Source organism: Mobula birostris, chromosome 9 (genome assembly GCF_030028105.1).
Source record: "Mobula birostris isolate sMobBir1 chromosome 9, sMobBir1.hap1, whole genome shotgun sequence".
NCBI classification, from domain to species: Eukaryota; Metazoa; Chordata; class Chondrichthyes; order Myliobatiformes; family Myliobatidae; genus Mobula; species Mobula birostris.
The window spans coordinates 150,934,963-150,957,618 of record NC_092378.1 but is presented as its reverse complement, the minus strand read 5'-3'; the positions used below and the strand labels follow the sequence as shown (position 1 = coordinate 150,957,618).

The 22,656-nt window shown below is 43.3% G+C and overlaps 1 protein-coding gene across 2 annotated transcripts in view; it reads left to right on the top strand.

Moving 5' to 3' along the window:
* The first annotated feature begins 915 nt into the window (after positions 1 to 915).
* Positions 916 to 22,656, top strand: part of bri3 (brain protein I3) — a 36,607-nt gene continuing 14,866 nt past the window's right edge. The window contains exons 1-2 of one of the 2 annotated variants that reach the window (XM_072269118.1): positions 916 to 1,344; positions 1,808 to 1,940. In XM_072269118.1, the coding sequence (XP_072125219.1) occupies positions 1,203 to 1,344; positions 1,808 to 1,940 (275 nt within the window). In that variant the 5' untranslated portion in view covers positions 916 to 1,202. The remainder of the gene's footprint in view (positions 1,345 to 1,807; positions 1,941 to 22,656) is intronic. The other variant, XM_072269120.1, reaches the window with a different exon arrangement.

Below are 22,656 nucleotides of genomic sequence, written 5' to 3'. Positions count from 1 at the left end.
TTATTACCACGGGCAGCTGTGGAGGCCAGGTCGTTGGGGTGTATTTAAGGCAGAGCTTGATAGGTTCTTGATTGCACATGGCATCAAAGGTTATGGAGAGAAGGCTGGGGAGGAAAGAAAAGCATCAGCCATGATTGAATGGCAGAGCAGACTCAATGGGCCAAATGGCTTAATTCTACTTCCATGTCTTATGGTTTATAACTACACTTTAATCAAATTCTTTGAGATAATTGTAAATCAATCTTGACAAATGGTCTCATAGAACAAAGAACATTTTTTTTCAAGGATCAATACTTTATGGTGGTGGAATCTCCTGGTCGGGTTACTCATGCCATCAAGGTCAAGGCAGAGTTCCAGACAAAGAGCAGTCCAACCGAGACCTCAACGGTGGAGCTGGGGCAAGATGATGACACATCACAACAGTAGTGAAGATGGGGAAAGACTGCAGCAGTGAAAGCTCCCCAGTCATCTTGCATTCCATGCCACTTAGACCCTGACCCCTATCTGTCAAGGACCGTGTGGTGGCTGCCCATGTATCAGCCACCCCAGGTTAAACAAAATTGTGCACCAACCCTCTGCATTAAGCGAATCCACATCGTACTCAACTCGAGTGATCACATTTTACTATTAGAACATTCCAGCACAGCACTGTACACGATGTAGTGCCCACCCTTTTTTTTACCAATTTAAGATTAATCTAAACCTTCCTTTGTATATAGCTCTCTACTTTTTTTTCTGATTCATATACCCATGTAAGAGTTTCTTAAATGCCTCTAATATATCTGCCTCTCCCACCACCTCGTCCTATGATAGCCAGGACTGGTAGGGGAATTTGTTTTCCTTTGAGGCAGGAGGGTGTGGCCCCTTTAAGAGCAGAGGGAGGGGGAGGGCGGCTGTGGCGGTCACGTGGCAGTTATCTTGTGACTTTGTATCGGACCTGGGGTGTCCCGGGAAGCGGGCGGGTATGGTGTAACATTTTGTGTGCGTCTGACTCGTTGCCGCTTCTCGCGTGTAACTGCGCGCCGCTTTCAGGGCTGGATCTCGCCCAGCATTAATAATCCCGCTGCAGTTCCCTCCCCTTACCCGCTATATTCCAAGGCGGGGAGGAAGCTCCACCGCCGCTGCCGCCGATCTCCACTACCTTCACCCCTCCCTCTCTCTCTTTCTTTCTCTTGTTCCCCTCCCTCGCCCTGGGAAGGACGATGGACAACAAGCCGCTGCTCCAGGATAGGCCACCCGCTTATGCGCCCAGCTCGGCGAGCTACGAGTACGCCCAGACTTACGGGACCATCCCGCCGCCTGGATACCAACAGCAGCCTCCTCCGTACTCCTACCCAGCCTCAGGTGAGGTCTCTTCTTCTCGCCCCCCACCCCCGTTGCTTTCCTTTCGGCTCTGCACAGGCCTTTTGTTTTAATCATCGGTACCGCAGCAGCAGGCGAGTGGAGCTGGAGGCGATTATGGTGAAACTTCACTTCATCCGGAAGAAATATACTGGCTGTTGCTTTTATCTTGTTGCTAGTTCCAATTAAAAAGCGGAGAGCTGACAATTTTTCACTATTGGGTGGCCTCTGCAGGAGTTATCGCCAGTAGCCTCGTGATTGATGTATATTGATTTTAGTTGTTTTTCGCTTTTCATAAATTTGATAGCATTGTATTTTACACTGAAATTTTGTTTGAATCTATATTTACACCCAATTAATTGATTTTCTTTGAAACTGTTAAGTATTATTTTTATCCTTGATACACGAGCAATTTTGTTAGTGTTTAGAGTCTTAATTATTTTTAAGTAATCGCTTTTCTTTTTAGGATACGTGCCTCCTGTTTCAGTAGGTGTTCAGCCTCCTGTCTGTCCAACGTCGAACTATTCGAACACTTACACCATCATCCAGCAACCCACTGCCGCTTCTGTGGTAGTGGTGGGCGGGTGCCCTGCCTGCAGGTAAAGTGTTTCCTTCTGACCATCGATATGAAGAGGAAAATGGTTTTAATCTGCTGTGAATGTTTTAAGGAAAATGTAAATCCCTTGTTGAGTTTTGACAGATAAACATACAAATCAGGAACTTGTATAGTGTTTTCAACTGGTGAGTCTTCAAACAAGGGCATGCAGTTACCAGGTTAGGGGTGGTGGACCCTTGTATTAAAAAAAATTGTACGGATGTTGTTGTAGAGGTTGGTGAATCCATACTGAGCTGTGGAGAGGGCATGTAAAAACTTTTGCCTTCAGTTCCCTAGTCTTTCAGTGGATAACTGGCACAGAAGAGGTCAAAGTCGAGTTTATTGTAGCTTGCACAAAGTACATGATCACACAGGTGCAGGCAGAGGTTGCAATGTTCACACAGATCAAATTAAACAAAATTATACACCAAAGAACACAATTAGAACATAAATCAGAGTCCATTGTAGTTCAAAGTGCTCAGGTATTTTTCTACATAAGGTAGTGATTAATGTTGTGCACTTTAGACCACAAGACATGGCAGCAGAATGAGCTATTTGGCACATCCATCATGGCTGATGATGAATCCTCACAACCCCATTCTCCTGCCTTCTCCCTGTAGCTATTGACATCCTGTTTAACCTTAGTTTTAAATATACCCAGAGACTTGGCCTCCACAGCCACCTGTGACAATGAATTCCACAGATTCACCGTCCTTTGCCTAAAGAAATTCCTCATTTCTGTTCTAAGTAGACATCCTTCTATTCGGAGGCTGTAGCCTCCAGTTTATAAATGGCCCGAAGAATTCAGAGGTGTACAACATTCTGAGGACTGTTGATAGGTAAATGCAAGCAGGCTTTTTCCACTGAGGTTGGGTGATACTAGAACTAGAGGTCATGGTTTAAGGGTGACCTCTTCACTCAGGGTGGTGCAAGTGTGGAACGAGTGGTGGATATCAGTTTGATTTCAACATCTGAGAGAAGTTTGGATGGGAGGGGTGTGGGGGGGCAATGGGACTAGACATGTGAATGAACCAGAAGGGCCTGCTTGGAGTTGCAAGGATTCAACTTGGTGTGCTGCTTTGAAGTGCAACACAACAGCCAGTTTGCTTTTGAGTGGTTCTGTGGTATAATCTTGTGAAGAGCATGTGATCTAGAATTCAGTGGTTAAGATATTACACCAAACCAAAGTAACTTTATTATTATGTACATGTACACTGAGATTCGTTTCTTGTGGGCAATCACAGTAAACTCAAGAAACACAGTAGAACAGAGTTCCCAGCCTTTTATGCCATGGAGCCCAAGTTGGGAACCTCTACAATAGAATCAGTGAAAGGCCAAACCCAACAGACCGTAACCAGTGTGCATTAAAAACTGCAAACTGTGCAAATACAGAAATAAAGAAAAATAATATTTATTGCTTATTTCTTATTGAGAACATGAGATGAAGAGTCCTTGAAAGTGAGGACAATTCAATGATGGGTGAGTGAAGTTATTGCTTCTGGTTCAAGAGCCTGATGAATGAAAGGTAATAGTTGTCCTTGAACCTGGTGGTGAGAGTCCTGGGGCTCGTGTACCATCCTATTGATGGCAGCAGCAAAAAGAGCATGGTCTGGATGTTGGGTTTCTTGATGTCCCTGTTTAAGTAATTTTTCTTGGACAATTACTCTGCCAATGGAGAAGCTGGACATGCCTTTGATTGTTTTCCCAGAAGTGATTTTGTAGAACTGTATATAAAAATTGAAGTGTAGACGGCCCCTTTTTTTGTGGGCTAGATATGGTAAATACTAAGCTTTAAGGTGAAGGGAAGAATTTAAAGGAGACCTGAGCAACACACAAAATGCTGGAAGAACTGAGCAGCATCTATGGAGGGAAATAAACAGTTGGTCAGGGCAGAGACCCCTCTGCCATGATGAGGCCACTCAAGTTGGAGGAGCAACTCCTCATTCCATCTGGGTAGCCTCCAATCTAGCAGCATGAACATGGGTTTTTCTAACTTCTGATGATTTCTCCCCATTCTCTTTTTCGATTCTTCATTCTCTCACCTCTTCTCACCTGCCCATCTTCCTCTGGTTCCCTTCTTCCTTCCCATTCTCCCATGGTCCACTCTCCTCTCCTATCAGATTTCTTCTTCAGCCCTCATCTCTTCCTCCTGTTGACTTCCAGCTTATTGCTTCATTTCTTCTCCACTCATCTGGTCTCACCTACCACTTGCCAGCTTGTACTCCTCCTGTTCCCCACTACCATATTCTGGCATCTTTCCCTTTTCTTTCCATGAAGGGTCTCAGTCATTTGTTTATTTCGTTCCCTAGGTGCTCCTTGACCTTCTGAGTTCATCCAGCACTTTGTGTGTTCTGGGCTTACAGTATCTGCAGTAGTGGTTGCCAACCCCTTGATCGCGATCAACCGGTAGATCTTTGAGACTTTCCCAGTAGATCCCGAAAAAAAAAATCAAAAATAAATACACAAATACTGTTGTAATGTGAACATTATAAAAATAAGTAATACTAATTAGGATGATGGTAATATAGCAATACTTTAGCTACTGAAAGCTGTTTGTAAAGAGAGATTGTTTCCGGGTTGCAGGGATTTAGTTCCGTTCTTTCTGCCCAGTGCGCATGTGTGTAGCTCCCCCGCCATGCACCGTGTTTTCAGCGTAGCTTGTGCTGCATCAAAGTGACCAATTAGATTGGATAAGGGTACAGACTGTCGCAAACATCAATATATGGCACTCGCTGGTGATATCCTGACAGCATTGCGGAGGCTGCATGAAAGAAGGTGAAAACGTACAAATTCCATCCAGAATGGAAAGAGGAATTTCTGTTTACCTTGGTGAAAGACAAGTGTGTATGTATGTTGTGCCACCAAACACAAACACTGACTAAAAGAGGGACTCTGGAGCGGCACCACACCACCAACCACCAGAAATTTAAAGACACACACCTACCCCCAAAGAGCGCAATTCGTGCCAGGAAAGTTGAGGAGCTGAAATCGGGGTTGGAGGCCCAGCAATCGTTTTTCACAAAACATGCTGCTCAAAATAAGGCTGATATTGAAGCATCATTTCGTGTAAGTCACCTTTTGGCTAAACACAAGAAGCCTTTTATAGATGGTGATTTATTCAAGGAACCAATGGCCATTACCGCAGAGACTGTTTTTAATGACTTTAAAAACAAAAATAATATCACGACCGCAATACGTAATATACTGCTTGGCCCTGCAACAGTGACAAGGAGGGTAGAGTCACTGTCAGGATGTGGATCGACAAGTGTTAAAGGACTTGTCACTCTGTGAATATTTTTCACTACAGTTCGATGAATCCCTGGATGTAATGCAAACAGCTCAACTTGTTGTATTTGTCAGAATGGCTTTCCAGGATTTTACAACGAAGGAGGACTTCCTCACTGTTTTGCAATTAAAGGAGAGAACGAGAGGTGAGGATATTTACAATGAGTTTAAAAAAAATATGTCCGTGAAAATGACATCCCCATTCATAAACTGGTGGCAATTACTACTGATGGGCCCCAGCAATGTGCGGTGTGTGCGTTGGTTTTATAGCACTAAAAGTCAGTGCCTACTTCGGGTCAACTTATCTACGTGAAATTGCATTTTCACAGATAAAAATTATTAAAACTAAGTACAGGAGCTGTCTTACTGACAGACTGTCTCAGACTGGCTGTCTGTAGTTATGAGCCAAATTTCAGGGAACTAGCAGAAAGTATTCAGCCCCAGTCATCACACTGAGTGCAACAGTCAATTTTTATTCATTTATTTTTCATGTTGAAATAAAATTAAATAATGAAACTTAGAATTAAAAGTGTGAAGTATTGTAATATTCTTAAAGACAGCTAAGGCCTGTTTGATATGCTAGTTAGTGTTTTCTTGTTTGAATTAATTTGAAAGTTTGACAAAAGTATTTTGTGTAAATCAAATACAATTAGCCCAAATAAAAGGCCTCAAATTGAAAGTACAATCTGAGCTGTTTTTTCTCTAAACGATTTAGTAGATAGATCTTGCCTTTCACTAAGGTCGAGGTAGGGGATCTTGGGCTTAAAAAGGTTGGTGACCACTAATCTGCAGCATCTTGTGTAAAGGAGGCTGGAGGCAGGTTCTTTTTTTTTTACATAGTATTAAGTGTGTAGAACGTTGCAGGGAAAGTGGAAGCAGATACAATATCGAAGTTTAAGAGGCAGGTAAACAGACACATGAACAGCAGGGGATGAAGGGATGTGAATCAGGTACAGGCATCTTGGAGTAGTTTAAATTGGCTGCTTGATCAGTACCAGTGTGATGCCCAAAGGGCCTGTTTCTGTGCTGTCATGTTCTGTTGAATGCAGATCCTCTCTTGGATCCCTTCTGGTTCATTAATATCTTTTCCTTGGAACAGTCTGCCATCCTTTTCCATATGGATCCAGTTGACTCCAGATTCACCAATGTGATAGATTAGAACATAAACAATTGCAGCGCAGTACAGGCCTTTCGGCCCACAGTGTCATGCTGTCTTTTTACCAACTCTAAGTAATCACTCTAACCCTTCCTATATAGTCCTCCATTTTTCTGTCATCCATGTCCTATCTAAGCGTTCCATAACTGCCCCTAATGTATCTGCCTCTGGCAGCACTGTCAACCTCACTAACTAAATACAGTGACTTGGCTACCACAGCCATCTGTGGCAACAAATTTCCACAGCTTCACCCTCTGGATAAGAAATTCCTCATCTGTTCTGAAGGGACATCCTTCTATTCTGAGGCTGTATCCTCTGGTCCTAGAGTCCTACACTATTTGAAACCTCCTCTCCAAGCCCACTATCCAGGCCTTTCAATATTTGATGGGCTTCAATGACATTCTCCTCCTTTCTTCCATTCTCCCCCCCCCCCATTCTTCTGAACTGTGGCAAGTACAGACCCTTCATGTCCCTTTCATTTCCATGATCATTGTTGTGAACCTCCTTTAGACCCCCTCCAATGTCAGTGCATCCTTTCTTAAATATGGGGTCCAAAACTGTTCTCAATACTCAAAAGTGCAGTCTGACCAATGCTTTAAAGCCTCAGCCTTACATCCTTGCTTTTGTATTCTAGTCCTCTCAAATTGACCAGTAACATTGCATTTAGTGTATCAACTGTGGGATTCTTAACTTCAGCAAAACATCCATTTATAAATCTGCTGTTGCATTGGATTGAGGGTAGTGGTTGTCCATTGTGTCCGATGATGAGAGATCTGTGTGGGATAAAGTGGAAAAGCTATTGCACTGGGGCACTTCCTCTCTTGACCTCACAGGTCCGTGTCTAATGGTACGAGCAAGTGTCACAGTCTGGGGTCTTCCTTGGTTGCAGTGGACGACCATGACATCTTCTGTGCCTTGTCAAGTCCTTCACTGTCCTTAAAGCTTAGCAGAAATGTCTTCCTGACCATTGGATCACATGTGGATCTCATCCGCCCAGTCTGCCTGAGCTGACTTCACCTGCTCAGGCAGGCATGTCCCTATCTCACCAGGGTATGAGGCCCGCTGGCTGTCCTCACCTGGTTTAGCCTGCCTTTCAAAGTGGTGTACTGGGGTGCGGCTACTTGCAGCCACAGATGAGAGCAGTGGGGACTAAAGGTGAGTGAGCTGCTCCAGAATAGACAGGGCAAGCCCCTTCACCAGAGGTGCTGCCCCTCTCTGGACACCCCATATACCCCACTGATTGAGGTATATGACATTCATTGCTCCCTTTCTAGTAAGAATGTAGCACTCATGCATGTAGGCAGTCTCTGGAATCTAGAAATCCCCTGAACTTTGGTCAAAGCTGAAGTCTGATTGGTGTGTCATTACATCTGGGCATTAATGGCTTGTTACATTCTCCTTCATGGGGAAACTCGAGTATATTCTAGTGTGAAACATTTGTCAGCAATTGTCTAGTCTGATTTCCTCTATTATTAATCTGTTTGTAGGCATCAAACTAAGTCTGCAGCTGTGTGACTGCTCTAACCACACTTCCATCTTCACAGCCCAAGCAGTGTAAATAGGGAAGTATACTCCAGTTATTCTGTACTTGGTTATTGGGAAATGGATGAAATCCACTAACGATTTGGTAACTGGGCACTTAGAATCTGCTAAATTGTATGGCTCCTCTGCCAAAGGAAAACAGTAAATCCAAAATTTTAATTTCTTGGGTAAGGAAAATAAGACATTGGGTCAGAATTGGACCATTCAGTCTACCTGCTCTACCATTCAATCATGGCTGATTTATTCTCACTCTCAACCCCATTCTCCTGCCTTCCTCCCCATAGCCTTTGACATCTTTACTAATCAACTTATTGTCCTCTGCTTTAAATATACCCAATGACGGCCTCCACGGCTGTCTATGGCAATAGATTCCACAGATTCGCCACCTTCTGGCTAAGAACTTCCTCCATCTAATTCTTAACAGGATGCACCACGAGCCTCACCCAGGGGTGGTACACTTGGTGGCGTAACCAAGTTCTCAGACAGCTGGCATCAATCTTGGAACAGAGGTGAATCACCACAAATGCTTTCCCACAAACATCGGCAGGAAATGTCCACATCACACGATTTGTACCAGCAGGCCAACCTCCAGAGCACCATATAACATCAAAAGATGTAAGCGTTCTGCAGGTTGCTCGGGATTGGAAAATGGACGTGGACTTTGGGAGAAAAAGCTTGTGTTTCCCCCAGACATTGCGGCTACAACACTCCGGCCAGACATGGTCCTGTGGTCCACAACAGCCAAGCTGGCATATGTTGTGGAATTGACAGTACCATGGGAAGATGGTGTCGAAGAAGCTTATGAGAGGAAAAAGACCAAGTTCTCTGAACTGGCAACTGAAGCTGCCCAGAATGGCTGGAAGACCAAGATTTTCCCTGTAGAAGTGGGATGCAGGGGATTTGTTGCTACATCTATGACAAGCCTATTGAAGAAGATGGGCGTGAGGGGACAATCCCTCCAATAACCAATCAAGTCCTTGTTAAATGCAGCAGAAGAAAGCAGCAATTGGATTTGGATTAAAAGGAAAGACAACAACTGGGCTGCAAGATGAAGACAGGAAGGTATGGAACTGAGGGGGGTGTATCTGGGATGCCTGGTAGCACCGTTGAGCCCTCTGGAGACATCGTGGGCTTATCAACGAAATGTCAAAGAAGGATGACCCCGATGACGTCCCTGTCCTCCTTGTCACCGGTCCAAGCCCACTGCCAACATCGAGAGTGCTGACTTACTATAGGGATTGAAACATCAAGTCCTCCTGCTCTGAGGCTGTGCCCTCTGGTCCTAGATTCTCCCACAATAGGAAACATCCTCCTGTGTGCGCTCTGTCTGGGCCTTTCAATATTCATAGGCTTCAATAAGATCCCCCTCATTCTTTTAAACTTCACCGAGTACAAGCCCAGAGCCATCAAAAACTCCTCATACTTAAACCCTTTCTATCCCCACATCATTCATTGCACCACAACTGGATTTTTCTGGAAATTCAGAGCAACGTATACAGAATGCTGAAGGAACCCAGCAGCCTTGGCCTGAAACGTTGCCTGTGTGTTCTTCTCTGTAGATGCTGCCGTACCTGCTCAGTTCTTTTATTCAGTATTCAATTGGAGAAGACTAGAATATAAAAGCAGGGATGTAAAGCTGAGGTTTCAGAAGGCATTGATCAGACTGCACTTGAAGTATTGAGCAATTTCAGGCCCCTTGCCCAAGAAAGGATGTGCTGCCATTGGAGAGGTTCCAGAGGTGGTTGGCGAGTATGATCCCAAGGATAAAAGGGTTAACGTGTGAAGCGTTTGTTAGCTCTGGGCCTGTATTCATTAGAGTTCAGAAGAACGAGGAGGAATCTCATTGAAACCTATGGAATATTGAAAGGCCTAGATAGAGTGGATGTGAAGAGAGTCATTGGGTATATTAAAGCAGAGCTTTATAAGTTGCTAAGGGTGTCAGAGGTTACTAGGAGAAGGCAGGAGAATAGGGTTGAGGGGACAATAATTAGCCATGATTCAATGGCGGGAGCAGACTCAATGGGCTAAATTGCTTAATTCTGCTTCTATGTCTTGTGGCTTCAGCATTTTTTGATTTTTCACAAGTAGGTCTTTTATATTGTAAAGTTGCTGCTTTGTGGGTACTGTGAAGTTTTATAGTGCGCCCTCAGCCATTCACTTGATTGCGGATTGTGATGTCTTGGACGAAGAGAATACCACCAAGGTTGTTGATTCAAAGCCATGGGAGGTTGTGCTGGGGGACTTGATGGATTTGTCAGCTTGTTCAAGTGGCAAGAAGACATACAGATTATAAAGTGATAGGGGGTAAGAATGAATTAGAATCAATTAGTTAGCCAGTTGTATAGTTGCATCTGCACCGGACTTCGAGGCGAGTGGTCCTGGTTTCAAATCTGGCCAGCCCCTTGCACGATTTCGATCCATGCTAGGTTGAGTGTCGAGCTAGCAACTCCAACTCATTCTTAAAAGAAAAACAGGCAAAATGCTAAAGAAATGGCAAGACTGCTGCCCGATGTGCCACAAGGCATGGAAATGAACAATAAATCGGAATCAGGTTTCATATCACTGGCACGTCATGAAATTTGTTGCTTTGCAATATGTAATAAAAACTATAAGCTGTAATAAGATACAGTATATAAGAAAATTACATTAAATACAGTGCATACAAAGCTAAAAAAAGTGAGGTAGTGTCCATTGACCCATTAATGGTTAGTGTGATGCTATTACAGCTCAAAGTGTTCTGGAATTTGGAGTTCATTTTAGATACCTCCTGAAAGGAGTTTATACATTCTCCCCGTGAGTGCTTGGGTTTCCTTCAGCTGCTCTGGTTGTGCTGCCAGTAGTCATAATAGTCTTCAGGCTAAGGTGCAGATCCATCTGAGACTTCCTCAGTGTTGGTTAGTTGTTTCAGGTCATCTTCCCTTTAGCCAGTGTTGTCTGTGTCATCAGCATGACGAAGGTTATTGATTCTGCCACCCATTCTCACCCTTTGATTCTCATATACTCCTTCTGTAAAGATATGTTCGGCATACAAGTTAAAAGAATACAGCCTTGTCACACCCCTATAAGGATGCTGAACCATTCTGTTTCTCATTGTTTTGTTCAAACTGCTGCTTCTTGATTTTACTAAAAATCATTTAGAAAAGAATTCAACCTTATTTAGAGTGGGAGCTTCCTGAACTGCAAGCAGTTTTCAAGAAATTAAGGGGGGACAACATGCATCATTGCAGGTGTGAGATGGATTCTCGAAGACAAAGAATACCAGAAGGACGTTTGTATGTACTTCATTGACTAGAGCAAGGCCTGACAAACGATGGATCACATTAAGGCATGTGGGTGTACCGGAACATTTGATCATCCTTATCCTTTTAAACATTTAATCTTTACATCAATCAAGAAGCTCCAGTTCCTAATAGTTATTGAGGGAGAAATTCACTCAGTGTATGCTGCTGTGATGCTTTGATTGACAAAATGTACAAAATCAGTGGTGTGGACTACAAAGTACAACAGGAAATAGAAAAGGCTTGTCAGAAGGACAGTGTTATGATAATTGTGGGGGATTTTAACATGCGAGTGGATTGGGAAAATCAGGTCGGCACTGGATCTCAAGAGAGAATTTGTAGAATGTCTGCGAGATGGCTTTTTCGAACAGCTTGTTGTTGAGTCCACTAGGGAATCGGCTGTACTGGATTGGGTATTGTGTAATGAACCGGAGGTGATTAGAGAGATTGAGGTGAAGGAACCCTTAGGAGGCAGTGATCATAACATGATTGAGTTCACTGTGAAATTTGAAAAGGAGAAGCCGAAATCTGATGTGTCGGTATTTCAGCAGAGTAAAGGAAATTATAGTGGCATGAGAAAGGAACTGGCCAAAGTTGACTGGAAAGAGACACTGGTGGGAAGGACGGCAGAGCAGCAGTGGCTGGAGATTATGTGAGAAGTGAGGAAGGTGCAAGACTGGTATATTCCAAAAAAAGAAGAAATTTTCAAATGGAAAAAGGATGCAACCATGGCTGACAAGAAGTGAAAGCCAAAGTTAAAGCAAAGGAGAGGGCATACAAGGAAGCAGAAATTAGTGGGAAGACAGAGGATTGGGAAGTTTTTAAAAGCTTACGAAAGGAAACTAAGAAGGTCATTAAGAGGGAAAAGCTGAACTATGAAAGGAAGCTAGCAAATAATATCAAAGAGGATACTAAAAGCTTTTTCAAGTATATAAAGAGTAAGTAAGACAGGTGAGAGTAGATATAGGACCGATAGAAAATGATGCCTGAGAAATTGTAATGGGAGATGAGATGGCGGAGGAACTGAATGAGTATTTTGCATCAGTCTTCACTGAGGAAGACATCAGCAGTATACCGGACACTCAAGTGTGGCAGGGAAGAGAAGTGTGCACAGTCACAATTACGACAGAGAAAGTACTCAGGAAGCTGAATAATCTAAAGGTAAATAAATCTCCTGGACCAGATGGAATGCACCCTCGTGTTCTGAAGGAAGTAGCTGTGGTGATTGCGGAGGCACTAGCGATGATCTTTCAAAAGTCGATAGATTCTGGCACAGTTCCGCAGGACTAGACGATTGCAAATGTCACTCCGCTAATTAAGAAGGGGGCAAGGAAGCAAAAAGGAAATCATAGACCTGTTAGCTTGACGTCGGTGGTTGGGAAGTTGTTGGAGTCGATTGTCAAGGATGAGGTTACAGAGTACCTGGAGGCATATGACAAGATAGGCAGAACTCAGCATGGATTCCTTAAAGAAAATCCTGCCTGACAAACCTATTACAATTTTTTGAGGAAATTACCAGTAGGCTAGACAAGGAAGATGCAGTGGATGTTGTATATTTGGATTTTCAGAAGGCCTTTGACAAGGTGTCACACATGAGGTTACTTAACAAGATGAGAGCCCATGGAATTACGGGAAAGTTACATACATGGATAGAGCATTGGCTGATTGGCAGAAAACAGTGGGAATAAAGGGATCCTATTCTGGTTGGCTGCCGGTTACCAGTGGTGTTCCACAGGGGTCTGTGTTGGGGTTGCTTTTTACATTGTACATCAACGATTTGGATTATGGAATAGATGGCTTTGTGGCTAAGTTTGCTGATAATACAAAGATAAGTGGAGGGGCCGGTAGTGCTGAGGAAACAGTCTGCAGAGAGACTTAGATAGATTGGAAGAATGGGCAAAGAAGTTGCAAATGAAATACAATGTTGGAAAGTGTATGGTTATGCACTTTGGCAGAAGAAATAAACGGGCAGACTATTATTTAAATGGGGAGAGAATTCAAAGTTCTGAGATGCAATGGGACTTGGGAGTCCTCTTACAGGATACCCCTAAGGTTAACCTCCAGGTTGAGTCAGTAGTGAAGAAGGCGATTGCAATGTTGGCATTCATTTCTAGAGGAATAGAGTATAGGAGCAGGGATGTGATATTGAGGCTCTATAAGGCGCTGGTGAGACATCACTTGGAGTACTGCGGGCAGTTTTGGTCTCCTTATTTAAGAAAGGATGTGCTGATATTGGAGAGGGTACAGAGAAGATTCACTAAATGATTCTGGGAATGAGAGGGTTTACATATGAGGAACGTTTGTCCGCTCTTGGACTGTATTCCTTGGAGTTTAGAAGAATGAGGGGAGACCTCATAGAAACATTTCGAATGTTGAAAGGCATGGACTGAGTGGATGTGGCAAAGTTGTTTCCCATGATGGGGGAGTCTAGTACGAGAGAGCATGACTTAAGGATTGAAGGGCGCCCATTCAGAACAGAAATGCAAAGAAATTTTTTTAGCCAGAGTGTAGTGAATCTATGGAATTTGTTGCCACGGGCGGCAGTGGAGGCCAAGTCATTGGATGTATTTAAGGCAGAGATTGATAGGTATCTGAGTAGCCAGGGCATCAAGGGTTATGGTGAGAAGGCGGGGGAGTGGGACTAAATGGGAGAATGGATCAGCTCATGTTAAAATGGCGGAGCAGACTCAATGGGCCGAATGGCCGACTTCTCGTTTATCTTATGGTCTTATTAACCAAATTAGTGACATGGGAGCTGAGTTAGGCCATTCAGCCCCTTGAGTGTTCTGCCAGTGCATCATGGCTGATTATTATTCCTCAACCCCATTCTCCTGCCTTCTCCTTGTAACCTTTGCCCTTGCAGATCAGAACCTATCAACCACCAATTTAAGTACTACCCTACAACCATTGGCCCCTGAACAGATGTGGACAACTGCACTCACCTCAACATTGAACTGATACCACAACTTACAGACTTGCTTTCAAGGACTCTGCAATTCATGTTCTCAGTATTATTTGCACACTTTGTCTTCCTCTGCACACACTGGTTGGTTGTTAGCCTTTATGTATAGCTGTTCATAAATTGTACTGTATTTTTTATTCTTAAATGCTGCAAGAAAGTGAATCTCAAAGTTATATATGGTGACATGTATGTATTGTAAATTTTATTCTGACTTTGAAAATGTAGTCAATGACTTGACATCCACAGCCCACTGTGGCAATGAATTCCATTTGGGTAGCACCTTTGATTTGTCCTGGCCTCAGTCAGTGAATACATGAGTAATTCATCGAACAATGAAGGAAACCAGTCAGTGGGTTTACTCCCAGACAACAATATGCTTTAATGACTGGATATTCTGTGGCTTATTGATGATTACTGTCACACATACTGAGATAAATGGTAAGTTTTGTGTGCATTGCCATTCAGACAGATCATTCCCCAAGTACATTGAGGTAGTGTGATAGAAAACGGACAAGCAATGCAGATCATTATGTCAATTATACAGTGGTGCAAGTAGACAAAGTGCAAAGGCCATGTAGAGGTAGACTGGAAGGTCAAGTTCACCTTTATTGTACAAGAGGCCCATTGACGAGACTTGTAACAGCAGGAATGAGGCTGTTCTAGAACACTAGAAGGAATTATTTGAAGGAAGCTGAGGGTGATTTGATAGAGGTGTAGAAAATTGTGGTAAAGTTAAAGTAGATAGAACCTTTCTCCCTTCCCCTCCACCCTGGGAAGGAGTATCTAAAACAAGAGAACATAGCTTTTAGAAGTTTTAAAGAGAACTGAAGGAAAATGTTTTTAAGCAGAGTGGTTGATAAATGGAATTGGATGGTGACAGAGGTGATGGAATCAGATTGCCTTATGTTAGACGTACATTAGACAGACGCTAAATGGTCAAGGCATAGTACTATACAGACCTAGTAAGGGCAAAAGGGATTGGTGTTGATGGGCGGGAAGGTTAGTGTTGACGTGGTGGGCCAAAGGGCCTGTTTCTATTCTGACTCCATGAAAATGGCTGTATTTGGGCGTGAAGGCCAAGTCATAGGATATATTTAAAGCAGAGGTTGACAGGTTTTTGATTAGTCAGCGTGTTAAAGGTTACAGGGAGAAGGCAGGAGACTGAGATTGAGAATCAGAATCAGATTTATTATCACTGGCGTGACGTGAAATTTGTTAACAGCAGTTCAATGCAATACATAATAGAGGAATGAATAAATAAATCAATTACAGTATATATATTTTCATAGATTAAAAATCATGCTAAAACAGAAATGTATTAAGGAGTGAGGTAGTGTTCACGGGTTCAATGTCCGTTTAGGAATTGGTTGGCGGAGGGGAAGAAGCTGTTCCTGAATCAGCATGATGGGCTGAACAGCCCATTTTGGCTCCTATGTCTTACGGTCTAAAATGGTGCCATGGGAATCTTTGAGCATAGAAGTGATTAAATGGAGTTCATTTTCTCCAAAGCGGTGGTGGTCCCTCAGGACTACAGCACTGGATCTTGGGCCAGTGGAGGGATACTTGAATCCATAACCTTTTGCTTGACCCAGGGGTGAATCTGTCATCAAGCCATAGCAACGCTGGAAGTGAATTTGCAATGAAGGGTGTGTAGGAGACAGATGGCCCATGCATTCATTAGGATCAACTTTATTTGCTATATAGAGTTGCATGTTTTAGGAATTTGTTGTGGTGAGTTCATGTGACATGCAACAAAAAAAACAATATTCAACAATTACAAATTTTTTAAACATAAAGTTGGAGGTTAAACTACAAAATGGAATAAAATGTGCATAAACACCATGTATTTACAATGTAAACAGATTTATTAAAAAGTGGTTTAATTGGGGGGGGGGGTGTAACTCGAATGGTTAATCAGATTAACTACCGGGAGGAAATTTTGAAGCTGATGTAAAGTTTTTGTTGTAATAACTGTAAAGCACTTTCTAGAAGCCAGCTTTGGAAAGAGCAGTTTGCTGGGTGGGTCATGTCCACAATGATTTTTCATTATTTAAGATTTCCATAAGAGTCGAGAGTTGGAGATTTTAATTATACAATTGTAAGGATTTGTGTAAATCTTATTGTGGGTGTTGACTTCAGTTCCAACGTGGTCACAACCCTCCTCACCGTCAAGAACATCTTTAAGAGGTGATGCTTTAAGATGGGGATTCCCATCATTAGGAAAGGAAAGGTACGTCGCATCCGGAGTTTCTCCGGTTAGCGGACGATTTCCCTCCACGCCTCCCCGACGTAGTGGGGAACCGCGTACGAGGCAAGTTACAGCAGTGGTTTGCCATTGCCTTCTGCCAGGTGAGTTTCCAAAGAGATCACCAGCTCGTAACCCAGCAGGGATGGAAAGCGTGCAGGGGAACCTTTCTGGATTCGAACTCGGGCCCTTTCATCCCAAAGTCTGGCACTGAAGCCACTACGCTACCAGCTGGGTCTTCCATCATTAAGGATCCTTATTATTTGGGACATGCCCTCCTTTCATTGCTATCATCAGGGAGGAAGTACACGGAACTGAAGGCATATACACTTAATGTTTTCAGAACAGCTGCTTCCCCTCCACCGTGAACACTGCCTCATCATTCCTTTTGCACTTTGAGATTATTTGTTACATGTCCATTGAAGCATACAGTGAAATGTGTTGCCTTGTAGTTTATAGTAATTTCTACCTTTGCACTCTTTTGCTGCTGCAAAACAAATTTCACATCTAAATTAGTGATTTTTTTTTTTTAAAAACCTGGTTTTGAACTTCTGAAATGGATGAGCCTCTGTACAGCGAGTGGGTTTAGGTTTTGGGCTCCTGATGTATCTCTGGTTTCCTTCTAACATCAAACATACGATTACCACTTTTTCCAGTGTAATCTAAATCTGACTCAGTGTTTCTGTCTGCTCGTATCCTGCTTTAACCTCCTGACTGCCTCCAGCAGTCCTTCCCATGAGCTTACTGAATTGAAACTGAGCTATTTTGGACTTGCACAGTGTGTGACTCACTGTCATATGTTCCATAAGCCATTGTCGCACTGCTTCACTTTCTCCCAAGAGCCATCGTAAGTTTTTGAAAATAACCTTCCTTCTTCCTCTCGACCTTCCTCTGTCTTATCTCCTCCCTTTTGCAAAGGAATCACGTGCCTTTTTGAACATGTTCATCTGTGCCAGGGCAGCTTCCTTGTAGCTGATTTCTCAGAAATCAGGGTGTTTCAAACTGAAACCTAGCATCGCACATCAAACTCTCTGTGCCTCACCCAGTGATCTGATGACTGCTTTTACTGGGCCTTTTAAAGGGCGCATGTTAATTTTAATTGCATGTTAGCTCTGAGTTTCTGTATAAAAGCCGTTTGCAACATTAAAGTGTACTCACTGAGGTTCTTTAAGAAGTTTCTTCAAGCTCAAGATTGTTTAGTGTCATTTCTGGGTACACAAGTGTAAAGAATGAAATAATTGTTACTCTGGATCCGATGTAGCACAGAAAAAAAAATCATAAGATAACACAATTTTGTGGAAATGAGAAAATCTGCAGATGCTGGAAATTCAAGCAACACACACAAAAAATGCTGGTGAACGCAGCAGGCCAGGCAGCATCTATAAGAAGAGATAACAGTCAATGTTTCGGGCTGGGACCCTTCATCAGGATTTACTGAAAGAAGAGCTAGTAAGAGATTTGAAAATGGGAGGGGGAGGGGGAGATTCGAAATGATAGGAGAGGAGGGGAGGGGTGGATCTAAGAGCTGGAGAAGGGAGAGGATCATAGGATGGGAAGCCTGGGGAGAAAGAGAAGGGGGGAGGGGAGCCTGGAGGGTGGAGAGGAGGCAAGGAGTTATAGTGAGAGGGACAGAGGGAGAAAAAAGAGAAACCAGTTCCCCTTTACCACCACTCTCCTTCATCTAGTGGAATTAATCCTTACTCTTAACAATTTCTCCTTTGGCTCCTCCCACTTCCTCCAAACTGAAGATATAGCCATGCGCACCCGTATGGGTCCCAGCTATGCCTGCCTTTTCATTGGCTTTGTGGAACAATCCATGTTCCAAGCCTATTCTTGTATCTGTCCTCCACTTTTCCTTCGCTACATCGATGACTGCATTGGCGCTGCTTCCTGCACGCATGCTGGGCTCGTTGACTTCATTAACTTTGCCTCCAACTTTCACCCTGCCCTCAAGTTTACCTGGTCCATTTCCGACACCTCCCTCCCCTTTCTAGATCTTTCTGTCTCTATCTCTGGAGACAGCTTATCTACTGATGTCTACTATAAGCCTACGGACTCTCACAGCTACCTGGACTATTCCTCGTCCCACCCTGTCTATTGCAAAAATGCCATCCCCTTCTTGCAATTCCTCTGTCTGCTGCATCTGCTCTCAGGATGAGGATTTTTATTTCAGGACGAAGGAGATATCTTTTTTTAAAGAAAGCGGCTTCCCTTCCTCCACCATCAACTCTGCTCTCACCCCATCCTCCCGTCACCCCGCTAGGAATAGGGCTCCCCTTGTCCTAACCTGCCACCCCACCAGCCTCTGGGTCCAACATATAATTCTCAGTAACTTCTGCCACTTCCAACGGGATCCCACCACCAAGCACATCTTTCCCTCTTCTCTCCCCCTCCCCCCCCCGCTTTCCGCAGGGATCGCTCCCTACGTGACTCTCTTGTCCATTCATCCACCCTATCCCTTTCCACCGATCTCCCTCCCATCACTTATCCTTTTAAGCGGAACAAGTGCTACACATGCCCTTGCACTTCCTCCCTCACCACCATTCAGGGCCCAGACAGTCCTTCCAGGTGAGGTGACACTTCACCTGTGAGTCGGCTGGTGTGATATACTGCGTCTGGTGCTCCCGGTGCCGCCTTCTATATATTGACGAGACCTGAGGCAGGCTGGGAGACTGAGACTGTTTCGCTGAACACCTACGCTTTGTCCGCCAGAGAAAGCAGGATCTCCCAGTGGCCACACATTTTAATTCCACGTCCCATTCCCATTCTGATATGTCTATCCACGGCTTTCTCTACTGTCAAGATGAAGCCACACTCAGGTTGGAGGAACAACACCTTGTATCCCGTCTGGGTAGCCTCCAACCTGATGGCATGAACATTGACTTCTCTAACTTCCGTTAATGCCCCTCCTCCTCTTCACACCCCATTGCTTATTTATTTATTTTATATATATTTTTACAATTTTACTTGTGCTTTTTTTATTATTTAGTTTGTATACGTACGTCATACTTTAATAAAGTGACGGTAGGCCCAGGAGTATCTGTACACAAGGTGACTGATGGGAAATGATAAAGTAGTGGTAGTGATGGGGGTTGGTGAGGGTCGAGTTAGTTGGGGAGTTGTTGATCAGCCTTGCCGCTTGGCGAGAGTGACTATTTGAGTCTGGTAGTCCTGGTTCACTGAAAATCCTTAATAGTTGATCATTTACTCTGAAATTTGAGCTGCATGTCAACGCAGCTGCGATTATTGACCTAAAGGCCTGATCTTCCCCTCTGCAAATACTGTATTTTCAGCTCATCTTCACTGAATCCACTGCTCACCTGTTTAAAGCATTTTACTTTCCTACAAACTCCTTAAACATGGCACTGGAGATTTTATTCCTTAATATACTCCTGGAGAAGGTATGACCCGAACAAAAAGAATGGATTGTACTGAATCCAAGGGGGACTAATATCCTTGTGGGCAGGTTTGCTAGAGCTGCTGGGGAGGGTTTAACCTAATTTGGCAGGGGGATGGGAGCCAGAGTGATGTGACTGAGGATGGGGTAGTTGTTATGTAACTAGTGTGTAATGAGACTGAGGAAAGACAGGCAGATGATGGGGCAAAATTGTAGTCAGTGGGATGAGATAAAGAGTAATGGGGCTAAAATCAAAGGATGATGAACACAGGACTGAAGGTGATATACTTGAATATATGCAGTATACAGAATAAGGTAGGTCTTGTACAGAGTTAGGAGATTGGCAGGTATGATCTGGGCATCACAGAGTCATGGCTGAAAAAAGAACCATAGTTGGGAGCTTAACATCCAAGGATACACATTGTATTGAAAGGACAGGCAGGTTGTTAGAGGGTGATGATGTTGCTGTGGTTAAAAAAAGAAATCAATTTCTTAGAAAGTTGATTGGAAGATGTAGAATCCTTGTGGGTAGAGTTTAGAAACTGCAAAGTGTAAAAAGACCCTGATGAGAGTTGTATACAGGCCTCCAAACAGTAACCAGGATGTGGGCTACAAATGTAAAAAAGAGCAATGTTGTGATGGTCAAGGGGGATTTCAGTATGCAGGTAGATTGGGGAAAGTCAGGTTAGTGCTGGATCTCAAGAGAGAATTTGCAGAGTGACTATGAGGTAGGTGGCTTTTTTAAAGAGCATTTTGTGGTTGAGCCCACTAGGGGAATGAGATTTGGCATGTCACCAAAACTTTGACAAACTTCTATAGATGTACAGTGGAGAGTATCCTGACTAGTTGCATCACAGTCTGGTATGGAAACACCATTACTCATGAATGGAAAGTCTGCAAAAAGTGGTGGATACAGCCCAGTCCATCACAGGCAAAGTCCTCCACACCATTGAGCACATTTACAGGGAGTGCTGCCACAAGAAAGCAGCATCCATCATCCAGGCCACGTTCTCTCCTTGCTACTACTCATCAGGCAGGAGGCTCAGTAGTCTTGGATTCCACACCACCATGTTCAGGAATAGTTATTACTCTGCAACCATCAGGCTCTTGAACCAGTGCGGATAACTTCATTCACCTTAACTCCAAACTGATTCAATAACCTACAGACTCCCTTGTAAGGACTCCACAGCTCGTGTTCTCAGTATTTATTGGCACAATTTGTTGTCTTTTGGTCTTTGTCTATGTATATTTTTCATAATTTCTATCATATTTCTTTATCTTCCTGTAAATGCCTGCAAGAAAATGAATCGTAAGATATATGGTGATGTATACATGGATAATTTAAAAATAAACTTCCACAAGGAGTTAAAATTTAAGTCTCCAGCTACACACAACTAATTACTAAATGAGCACATTCTGTTATATAGCACTAGTTTTAAAGTTTTAAATATGTGCTTTAAATACAAAGGTGTACTTTAGTGTTAGTGTGTTGTGGCCATGCTTTGTTGGCAACTGACTTTTAAAGGAAAAATAATTATTTTCATTGCGTGTTAACTTTTCAAACTTTATAAAAGATGTTTGCCACATTAAGATTCATTGTGAAGTTTCTTCACTGAAAATCCCAAATAGATGATAATTACTCCTGAATTTCACACTCAACATTATTGAGGTTATTGACTTAAAAGCCCAATCTTGCAGATGTTGCATAGTCTGAGTATTTTCAGCTCCTCACCTGCTTCTGCTGCTTTACTGTTAATACATTTTACTTTCCTGCAAACTCCTTTGACCACTGGGAACTGGAGACATTTATTTCCTCTATCCTCCCTTGAATGATTCTAGAAGTCAGTTCTGGTTTATGTTGGGTAAATGGGGTGAATGTGCAGGCCTCTCTTTTTTTTTCTCCCCCCCCCAGTGGTGGTATGATGCTGGCTCTTGGATAAGGAATTTCAGCTACAGAGTTAGACTGGAGCAAAACGCAAGAGTGCATAAATGGTACATAATCATTTTGCGGATGAGACAGGATTTGGATATAGATAACGAGGATGGCTATCAAAACTTGCAGCGGGATCTGGACCAGCTGGGAAAATGGGCTGAAAAATGGTGCTGGAATTTAATGCAGACAAGTGAAGTGTTGCACTGGAGGACAAACAAGGCTAGGACTTGCACAGTGAACGGTAGGGTACAGGAGTGCAGTAGAACAAAGGGATATGGGAACACTGATCCATAACACAGGGTTGTAAATGCACATTGGCCTTCATAAATCAAAGTCCTTAGTAAAGGAGTTGGGATGTTATGTTAAAGTTCGATAGATCATGAGTGAGGCCAAATTTGGAGTGTGCAGTTCTGGGCACTTTCCTACAGGAAAGATAGCAATATGATTGAAAGAACGCAGAGAAAATGTTGCTGGGACATGAGGACGTGAGTTAGAGAAAGGTCGGATAGATCAGACTTTATTCCTTGGAGCTTGGGAGAATGAGGGAGATTTGATAGATTTGATTGAGGGGTATAGATAAGATAATGCAGGCTGTTTCCTCTGAGTTTGTGTGAGGACGTGGGTTAAGGGTGAAAGATGAAATAGTTAAGGGGAACCTGAGGGTGGTGTGAGTGTGGAACGAGCTGCCGGTACATGTGGTAGATATAGGTTTGATTGCAACATTTAAGAATAGTTTGGTTATGTACATGGATGGGAGAGGTATGGCCAGCTGTGGTCTAGGTGTGGGTTGATGGGACTATGCAGGGTAATATAAATCTGATGGGCTTGTTTCTGTGTTGTAGTGTTCTTACTCCGTTGATTTAAATAAGCTGAGAAGTTTCCATTGGTGTAAGGGTTGAGTACTGGGACCTAATTCGAGCAT